The sequence below is a fragment of the Lolium perenne genome, chromosome 3 (assembly GCF_019359855.2).
Source record: "Lolium perenne isolate Kyuss_39 chromosome 3, Kyuss_2.0, whole genome shotgun sequence".
Lineage (NCBI taxonomy): Eukaryota > Viridiplantae > Streptophyta > Magnoliopsida > Poales > Poaceae > Lolium > Lolium perenne.
Genome location: NC_067246.2, coordinates 343041473 through 343052026, shown reverse-complemented (window position 1 = coordinate 343052026; position 10554 = coordinate 343041473). Strand labels below are relative to the sequence as shown.

At 45.5% G+C, this 10554-nt stretch overlaps 1 protein-coding gene across 5 annotated transcripts; it reads right to left on the bottom strand.

Annotated features, from left to right (window-relative positions):
* Nucleotides 1-1032: 1032 nt before the first annotated feature.
* Nucleotides 1033-9557, bottom strand: LOC127346059 (disease resistance protein RGA5-like). Of its 5 annotated transcripts, none has more exons than XM_051372588.2 (6): nucleotides 9325-9557; nucleotides 9166-9240; nucleotides 9010-9079; nucleotides 8167-8874; nucleotides 1437-3408; nucleotides 1033-1312 (listed from the first exon to the last, which is right to left on the bottom strand). In XM_051372588.2, the coding sequence occupies exons 4-5, from the start codon at nucleotides 8655-8657 to the stop codon at nucleotides 1722-1724; spliced, it is 2178 nt and encodes a 725-aa protein (XP_051228548.1). In that variant the 5' UTR covers nucleotides 8658-8874; nucleotides 9010-9079; nucleotides 9166-9240; nucleotides 9325-9557; the 3' UTR covers nucleotides 1033-1312; nucleotides 1437-1721. The 5 variants fall into 5 exon arrangements, with proteins under 5 accessions (XP_051228548.1, XP_051228552.1, XP_051228549.1 ...); XM_051372592.2 differs by having other exon boundaries at nucleotides 1463-3408; XM_051372589.2 differs by having other exon boundaries at nucleotides 9010-9073.
* Nucleotides 9558-10554: the final 997 nt, after the last annotated feature.

Below are 10554 nucleotides of genomic sequence, written 5' to 3'. Positions count from 1 at the left end.
CGCCTCCCAATGCCGCGCTAGACGCCGATGCTCAGGACGGGACCACCGATGAGCCTGTAATCGTCTAGTTTCGATCGCCGGAATGTGGCTGATCTGATCACCCGACTTTGGCGATTCTTTTGTGTAGCGGGAAGACGATATTTTGAATCTATCGCGGCTGATGGGCGAATGTCAGGGGTGCGACTGGGAAAAAGTTGTACATCCAATCCGGTGTTTGTTATATCCGGATTTTGCCCGGAGGCTCGAACAGCTGGAGATGCTCTCAGGGGTTACTAGATCTGCTGCCGGCGGGTAGAAGTCCGGTTACGATTCATATACGGCAGCAGCATGCTTACTAGGATTGTGAAATCTGCTCCTAGTAGGAGTCCGGTTCGTATTCATACAGCCTCTCCCGATTCCGTGGAAACTTGTATAAATTCGACATCGGCTGGCTGGCTGGATTCAGGGCGCGCGGTTCTGAGGATGTCGATGTCGACCGAGCAGCAGCACTGCCCCGTCATTGGAAGCAGGAAGGGGCGAGCCAAGTCCAAGAGCAAAACAGCACAGGCCGATCCATACGAGTCGGCGTACGGCCGCATCCCCTGGGAGCTGTTCCGCGGGAGGCCATGGACGTACCCCGGAAAGCTCGACGAATCCATGCTGGGCAACTACGTGCTGCTCCTGGGCAGTGTGATGCGGGTCCGGCCGCTGAGCAGGACGAGGACCGTCGTGGTGCTGCTCACCAGGTCTAGAACGGTGCGCTGCGTGGTCGCTGCCGGTGCCGATGACGAGGGGGTGACCACGCGCATGGTGCGCTTCGCTGCCACACTGCGCCGAGGGACCTTCGTCGATGTCGAGGGCGTCGTCTCCCCCCTTGGGACGGAGACGGATCCGCTTGACACAACACAACAGGTGGAGATTCAGGTCAATAAGCTCCATACCATCGCTACCAACAAAGATGGCAGTCCGCTTGATGGGGTCACCACGACGGAAGATGACACTCCGATTGATGTGGTCACCACGATGGAAGATGGCAGTCCGGTTGATGGAGTCGTCGCCACAATGGAAGACAGCAGTCCATTGACATAAAATATTTTAGTTTTAATATTACATAAATTAAATGTTATGGCAATCATACAGTATGCAGTGAATATAAAATTTAAACGTCCTCTATCTGAACTTCCGACAAATTTGGTTCCATGAGAAATTCAGCTCGATCATTTGCTCACGTATTGGCTCTTCAATGCGTCATCATCCCACGATCTAACCTTGTTTCATGCATCTTCTCAGGCTACCGAGCTCCATTTCGCATTATATCTGAAGCGAGGACATGCTGACAAAGAAAACAAAATCAAACCGTTAACGGGAAATGTTGCCCGAAAAGACTGGCCAATTAGGGAAGAAAAAACCATTTTTCACGATATTGCAGAAATGATGTGAAATATTTTTGAACTTACAATATTTTTTGAAGGAATATCTGTACCTAAAGGACAGGCCATTCCAACGTGGGATTGTTGGGATGGACCTCAATTGCTCTCTCAGTGGCATCCTTTAATTTCTGCTTTGTGTTATCACCAACTGTTCTACAATAACAGCTCATGTATGTGAGGCTGGACAGGTGCTGGATACCAAAATCGAGCTGATCAGTCTCAGAAGAAATGAAGCGCAGCGTTTGTAGCTTTGGCATCGATCCAGCTTCAAAAATGAACCGTATAATACACTTGTATGAAGCAATTGTAAAATTAGTCAAGGAACGGAATCCACATAATGAGCTGATTCTTATCTGCCCTCCTTCTGGTCCAGCCTTTTCTACATTGAGGAAGAGGTAGCGGAGAGCAGGTTAGGCCTCCCAGGATCTCCATACCTTCCTGGTTGATTACAAGCATCATGATGAATAATTCCTGGAGGTTCGCTAGTAAGCTCATCGATGTTGGAATTCTTGAGGGTGCAACATGACACTCAAAAGACAGTGTCCGGAGGCCTCGCAAGGCAAATAAGCATGACTCATCAAGGAAATCTTCTATATTGAATGCATCAAATAAACGGTCCCTACCGTACCCTCCTGAGACGTCTAGATCATAAAGGTTTGTCTTGGCTAACTTGCAGATGGAAGACACTGTCTCTTTTATGTTTTCTTCAATATTATCACATACATCATCTTCGTGATATTGTATTCCCAGGGTCCTCAGATTTGTAAGCTGACCAAGTTGCTGACAAAATATACTTGACTGACGGATGACATTGATACCTTCCAACACTTGCAGTGCTTGCATGCTTCCAATTTCGTCAGGCAATATAGTACTTTCAGGAACAACTAGATGGGTCAGTCGTTGAAGCTGACACAGAGTAGACGGAATTACAAATCCTCGTTCTGTAACAATGTCAAGAGTTTCTAAGAACTTTAGCTCTACTATTTGTTCAGGGAACTTTGTAATTCCTGTACTCTCAAATCTCAGGTGCTTCAAGTGACACAAATTGCCTATATCTGCAACATGATGATCTTTTAACTCCGGACATTCATAAAATTCCAAGACAAGCAGGTTCTTCAAAACCAAAAGAGATGGCATATTGAAAGAAACCCCAAAACAAACAAGTGACCTGGCTTTAGATAAATCTAGACCTGTTGGAATTTTGCAACCACTATGAAGAGATAATCGACGGGCCTTCATCTGTGGATCAGGATTTACACCTGGTACACCAAGCAAAGTAACAAAGTTCTGTTCCTTCGATTTAGCTATGACAAAATCAAGAATCATGTCGTGGACTCGAAAGCTCGCCACCTTACCATCTGAGTTTCTGCGCGTTGGATGGATCAGGCTCCTATTAATGAGCTCATTAAAGCACCTCTCTCCTAATTCATATAGGGTCTGTCCATTTTCTTCAGGGATAATTCCCTCCCAGATCCATCTCCTTACTAAATCCCGCTTCCAAATATTAGCATCTTCTGGAAACACACTCAGATATAATAGGCAAGACTTCAAGCACGGACTGAGATCAAAGTAGCTAAAGGACAATATCCTCATCATTCCTTCAACGCCAGGATTGCTTCCAAGTCCATGGCCAATAGATTTTTGCACTTGCTCCCATTGATCTTCCTCGCTATTGGTAGCCAACAAACCAGATATAGAAATAATTGCCAAGGGTAACCCGCCACATTTTTTCAATATCTTATCTGAAACTCTTTTGAGGTGTGGTGGGCATTCTTTTGCAGAACCAAATATTCTCTGAAGAAACAACCATTCAGAGTCCACTATGCTGAGAGGCCTCAAGTTATAAACATCGCCCCCATATGAGATAGAACATGCTTTGGCTACTTCACTTACACGTGTTGTCGTGATTATTCTACTACTGCAGGTACTTTTTGAAAAAGCACACTTAATAATATTCCATGATTGAACATCCCACACGTCATCTACTACGATGAAGTACCTGACATGCAAATTAACGAAGGTTTTACCAAACCATAGCATCATTAATCAGACGGGAACAAAATATAAACGAAATGTCTCCAAAGTGCAATGATAAGCGTCTAGCCAAGCCGTGATCGTGCTATAATTCTGTTTAATCAATCAATCCTAACCATGCCACATGTCCCAAACATTCACCCCTATCATTGATAAAAAGAGGCATACAATAACTATAATTGCCTTAGCATGAATTCTGTATTTGGTAATTTACCTTAGCATGAGTGTAATCCTAGATACACCACCGTCACTATGTTTTCTCACATAATGTATAGTTCGAATAAAATTTGATAATTTTAAGAATTTCCCTATCATATATATTACCAAGTGATACCACTCAGTGGAATCCGATTAAATTTTCAGTTTACTAATTAACTAAGATAATAACGTTAGTTCTTAATGGCCTCTGATTTAAATTACTTGAAGCAAATAATATAAAGTTAACTTTGGAATATGTTGGTCAGTAGCTTTCGCTGTACAATGTACATAAGCATTTAGCAGTACTAATATTGTTTTGTGGTGAAATTCTGATTTTCCTTTTGACTATAAGTGGTAATGAATTGTGAACGTTCAAGTACTTCTATTACAGAAATTTACGAATTACATGCACTATCCGTCAACCCATACATTCACATGTGTTAGTCAATGGATTATTATATTTATTATAAACAATATTATTTGAAATTTCATTACCACTTATAGTCAAAAGGAAAACCAGCATGGCGGTATCCTGTTAGCCTGGAAGATCCGGGACGTGCGCATCACCGACCACCTCTTCACCGCAAACACCCTAGCAGCCAAGGTCACCACGCCGACGAGCGTGATCGCACCATGGTGGATCACCGTGGTTTATGGGCCACAAGAGGGCGTCGACAAGATCGCATTTCTCCAGGAGATCCGCGACGTGCACGCTGAATGTGATGGCCCCTGGATGATTTGCGGAGACTTCAACCTAATCTACCGCGACGAAGATAAAAACAACGGGCACCTCAACATGCGTATGATGGGACGATTCCTCCGTGTTCTCAACGATCTGGATTTGATAGAGGTTTATCTGAATGGGCGCCGTTATACTTGATCGAAAGAGTGGACTCCTCCAACCCTCATGCACCTCTATCGCGTGCTACGCTCCGCTGACTGGGAGGAGCAATATGGAGAATGCCATCTGCGCTGCCTAGCTTAAGTGGTTTCTGATCATAGTCCACTGCTCCCCTCAACTAGCAAGTTATAGACGATTACACTTTGAAGATTTCTGGATCAGGCGGGATGGTTTCCAGGACACCGTATCTTAGGCATGGCACTCCGTCCAGGACGGTGACCCCTTCCAGCAATTCATGCTGCGGCTACAATCAACTGCTCGCGCTCTTTCGAGCTGGGGCTCGAAGACATTGGGGAACGTGCGCCACAAAATGGCAATATCTCGTGAGCTACTGCTGCGTTTCGCCAAGCGCAAGAAGATAGGATTCTGATGCCTGAAGAAAATTGGCTGCACAAACAGATCAAAGTGTCCTACCTTGGACTTGCCTCTCTGGAACGCACGATCGCTCGTCAACGCGCCTGCATCGCCGTGCTGAAAGAAGGACATGCCAATACCTCCTTCTTCCATCGACAGTCTACCTACCGCCGGCAGAAAAACCGCGTGCACAGCTTGACCGTTGACGATCGAGTTCTCACAGAACATGGGGACATGGCAGAGGCCGCAATCTACTACTACGATGGCATGTTGGGAACTGATCTAGGACGCGAGTACACGGTCGACATGGCACAACTTATTAAGCCCGCCGCCACTCTTGACGACCTTGACACTCCCTTTGGTGTGGATGAAATCTGGAACACGATCAAACGCCTCCGAGCTTGCAAGGCACCAGGGCTAGATGGCTTCACGGCCGAATTTGTCCACACCTGCTGGAATATGGTGAAGCATGATTTTGTAGTGTCTTCCAGCAGCTATTCTTCTCCAACCGAATCAAGCTCTCATGAATTTGTTGCAGAAATGTGCCGATGCCAGCAGCTTGGGTGACTACCGCCCCATCAATCTCATTCACCTGGTGGCCAAAGCTTTTTTTGCCAAGGTCCTCCAACTTCGACTAGGGCCCAAGATGAATAGCTTTGTTGGTCCAGTACAAAACACATTCAAGAACTCTGCACGCTTGCTACACCAGCGCGGATACTGCTCAAGCTCGACTTGGCGCGTGCGTTTGACTCCCTCTCATGGTTGTTCCTCTTCGAGATGCTGCGGTAATATGGTTTCAGTGAGAAGTTCCTTGGATGGCTAGCCATCTTGCTCTCAACGGCAAGCACAAGAGTGTTGTTGGATGGAGAGCCCGAGCCTCCAATATGGCACCAATGAGGTCTACGCCAGGGTGTTCCGCTGTCGCCGCAGCTGTTTGTGCTCGCAGTGGACGTCCTTGGAATACTGATCAAGAGGGCCATCGAACTGTCTCGTCCATCTCGGTATACGCGGACGACGTGATTTTCTCCTGTCACCCTACTGCCACCGAGGAAATTGTGATCAAAGGCATTATTGCGCTCTTTGGGCAGGCATCAGGATTACATGTCAACTATGCCAAAAGTTCCGCCACTAAGATCCGGTGCAGCGATGAGGATTCTTAGTCTGCGCTACAGCTTCTCGGTTGTCCGGTGGCCGAATTATCCCTCTCCTACCTTGGAATCCTGCTGACAATTAGGCGACCTAGTGCATCCCAACTCCAGCCTCTTGTGGACAAAATGGCAGGGAAGTTGCCATCATGGAAATCAAGGCTGATGCAGAAACATGGGAGACTTGCCACAGAAAACTCTTCAGCAGATGGAAAAAATTGAGAGAGGATTCCTTTTTGAGGGGGCATGCCACCACCAACAGCGGAAACTGCCATGTCAAGGAGGAGTGTGTCGCCCTACGTCCCTTGGCGGACTTGGCGTCCAAGAGTTGGAGCACACATGCTTAGTGTTGCGATTGCGATGGCAATGGCTGAGCTGCAAGGGCATCGCAAGAACTTGGAGTGGCCTCGACCTTCAATTCTGTGCTGAGGAGAGAGATTTTTTCTTCGCCTAGACTACCATGTCCCTGGGTAATGGCCAGACATGGAAATTCTGGGAGGATCGCTTGCTCTAGGGTTGCTATGTCTGTGAGATCGCTCCCCAGCTGTACGCCTACATCCCAAAACATAGGCGCAAGATTAGAACTGTGGCAGATGGCCCCGAAGCGAATCACTAGGCTCAGGAGATCCACGGTATCCTCGGCATCCATGAGATCGGTAAGTACATCTGCCTTTGGCAACTGATTGAGAGCACGCACCTGTCCAGGCACGATGACAAACTCATCTAGAAGTGGCATGCAAGTGGAAAGTACACGGCCAAGTCTGCATACCTAGCTTCTTTCCATGGTTTGACCAACTGCGGTTCCTCGAAGCTAATTTGGATAAGCTGGGCACCTAACCGCGTCAAATTCTTCCACTAGCTCGCCAACTTGGATCGATGTTATGCCTCCTATGTGACTAAGCTTCGAAGATAATCCAACACCTCGTCTTAGGCTACCCGTTCTCTAAGCAAATCTGGCATGAAACCCTGTCCTGGCTGCGTATGTCTTGAAGCCCACCCTCAGATGAACCCAACCTCTTTGACGGGTGGATGCCACAAGACAACACACCCCGAAGCCGATGCACAAGGGGCCAATGACTGCGATGCTGCTGGTGCCATAGATGATCTGGAAGCATCGCAATGACTACGTATTTGAGGGAATACAACCTTCAGCCCAAGACATGTGTGCCAATATCAAAGAGGAAGCAAAAAAACTTGGGTTATTGCAAAAGGGTTCAGAGATGTCTTGCCACCAACCTGGGATGTTCAATGAACTCCCGAATCTGTAATAAACTGTGTGTAAACCTCTTAGAAGGCGTGTAATAAATCCTATCTTTTTAATGAAATGAAATGCAAAGATTCCTTTGCGTTTTCTGGAAAAAACAACAACTCGGGAGGTGCAACAACAAATTCAATAACAACTATTAACTATTTCACCCTTTGGGTCACATGTTTCACCTAAATTCACATACTCTCATTGTCTCTCCAAAACAGATCTAGTGCCCGCTGGCTACTCCAATGCCCCGACGCTAACATTGTCGGCTATTATCCCGAAAAGAAATTAGTGATGATTGTCGGTAGGCAGGTTGACAAACCTAAGTATCGGACTGGGGAGCCTTGGGCGACTGCTGACATTGAGGAAAAACTTGAATAATTTAGTTTGGAGTTGGATAGGCACTACATGGAGGAGAATTGTTGTTCTCCATGCCAAACAAAATTTCTACCCACTCATGTCTGGTTTATAAGTCATTCGCGTATCACAAGGTTACTAATTTGACCAATTGATAAATCATTAAAATCTTCAGGTATTATTTTCTTATGGTATAATTTTTCTATTATATAATTTACATTACATCGATCAAATTGCCGATCTAGAGGTATGTGGATGACTTAGAAAAAAGACTGAATAAAGTATTAGAGTTTGAGTGACTACACTTTGAGGGTACCCTTTGAAGAGTTCCATGGAGATTGGAGTAGGACAAACATTGAGAAAGAAGGGAGCATTAAATGTCACAATTGATGCGATGCACTAAGTTTTTAACTGAATAGAATAGAAGCTGAAAGAAATGACATATATATTGTACCGTTAAAATAGAATAGAATATAATAGAAGCTGAGAAAAAGTATGTCTGTTAAACTGGCATACCTTTTATCATGTAGGAAAGTGGATATGGCTTCAATAAGACATTGTGCATCCTTGGGTAAATGTTCATGATACCCCACTTGCATGAGAATAGATCTGAGAACCATCACCACATCAGGATTTCGAGACACCGACACAAAGGCACGATAATGGAACTCCTTTCCATGTGTGTCATACACATGCCGGGCGAGTGTTGTCTTGCCGAGTCCGCCAAATCCAACAATGGAAACCACCTTCAACTCCTGCAGTGGTGCACCTGCCACTCCACTGTTCAATAGGTTGACGAGCTCGGCGGTCGGTCCCGCAATGCCCACGAGCTGAGACAGGTCCTTGTACATGGCGCAGACTCGAGGGTCCACAGTTGCATTGCTGGCCTTGGAGACGTTGTCGTCAATCTTGTACCTTCCACGCCGCTCCGCCGCCTCCTTGACTAGGGTCTCAAGACTCCGGACCTCCTTGCCTATGCGACGGCGAGTTTTAGTCTTCGTCAACATTTGGCTTGCTCGTCGGGTTCCTCCACCCGGGACATCTTCAGGAGGAAGGCGTGCATTGCCTCCACCTCGGCTTCAAGGAACATGATCTTGCCCCGCACTCCCTTGACCAGTTTGTATTCCTCTCCGAGCAGAGCACCCAGCTTCCCCAGGACGGGTCCGAGGGCCCCTGTGACAGCGCTGAAGAGAAGCTTCTCCATGATTGAATATTGATTGCGCTCTGAGCACAATTACAGTAGTTGAGGCTCCCGTTAGCTTTATATGGCAGGGAGATAACTTTATAAAAATGCACACCGCAGCCGTGCAGCGCTAAACTAGAGCAGAATTTAGCATGGCAAATAACCTATCGACTTACTTTCCAGTATTGATCATTTGACGGATGAGCTACCCCATCTGAGCTCACTGACGTTATGAATTACCTGCAACTAAATTGGTGTGCGATTAAAATTCAGGTCTAGCTAATTGACAAAGGGTATACTACAGGGTGGAGATCAGATAGTACTCCTCTTACATGGATTCTTCGGACAAACCGGCCAAGGGTGCCGCACCGAGAGGCCAAACTCTTTCCCAAACAATTATGCTGCAGCTGAGCACAGCTTTGTCTGTTAATTGAACATTTACAACAGCACACCCAACTTAGTTAATTATCAAACAGAGAAATGGAAATTACCTGGAGAAGTTATCACTGTTGTGTAGCGACGGCTAGATTCCTTGAGGCTGCGCCTGAAGCCCTCGTAGAGTCGAAGAGGGGATCGCCAGAAGAAATGGTACCAGCAAGCAGCAGCCTGGTAGACTTACTTTGAGTTGAGATCTGGATCTAAACCTTTGCAGGACGGAGCATGTGAAAATAACCAAGTTGGCCCAGTGGCATCCCCATAAACGGCAAAAGATATGGGTTTGTTTATTCCTCTAGACTTGTTCCGCGTCAGACTATGTTTGTTTTCTTCATCCGAGATATTCCTTATGATCACGGATCGCCGAACCTAATTGCGTTAGGGAATCTCCAACGGCTTGATGCATTTACGCGTCTGTTTGCATCGGGTCCTAGAATCGAAACTGACCTTCGGATTACGACTGACCTTTTGCGTCTCGGGGTGCCCCAGCGACTCGACGCATTTCATTGTACCCATAATTTTATTTTCATTCATAAAACAATTTGCATAGCATAAAAAACAAAACAAAAAACAAAAAAAAGGCCATGGCCTAGCTAAACCTTAGGCTCCTAGGTCAGGTCGACGAGATCCGGGATCGTCTACTGTATTGGCACACACATCGCTGAATATTGGTTTTAGAAGAACTCTCAATGATTATAAATACAATTTATGGTTACACTTATGCCAGCGGCTTATGTCTATTAACTTATCTAATGAACCTGACATTTTTGTTTGGAACCTAAATGAATCTGGTTTATTTTCTGTTAAATCCATGTACCTTGATCTTATGAATGGTCATACTAGATTTTTGCGGAAATATCTTTGGAAGATTAAGGTTCCTCTAAAAATTAAGATTTTCATGTGGTTTCTAAGTAATAGAGTGTTGCTTACTAAGGATAATTTGGCGAAGAGAAAATGGACAGGTTGTCAAAAATGTTGTTTTTGTAACACTAATGAAACTGTTGACCATCTGTTTCTTCATTGTCCTTTTGCAAAAATTGTGTGGCGCATGATATTTTTTACATATAATATTCCACCTCCTTCCAATGTAACTAATATGTTTGGTAATTGGCTAAATGGAGTGAATAAGAAGGATAAAGTGTACATTCGAATTGGTGTTTTGGCAATTTGTTGGTCGATTTGGACTAGTCGGAATGATATTATCTTTAATAAACAAAAGGGAACAAATTTTTTGCAGGTTATTCTTCGTGCGGCGCATTGGCTACAACTATGGGCATACTTGCTCC

What these genes read in the sequence shown, in the direction of transcription:
- LOC127346059 (XM_051372588.2), bottom strand. Translation starts at nt 8,657, where the DNA reads ATGTTGACGAAGACTAAAACTCGCCGTCGCATAGGCAAGGAGGTCCGG. An exon ending in ACTTTCCTACATGATAAAAG is followed by an intron (nt 3,409 to 8,166) that starts GTATGCCAGTTT and finishes TTTGCATGTCAG; the next exon opens with GTACTTCATCGTAGTAGATG.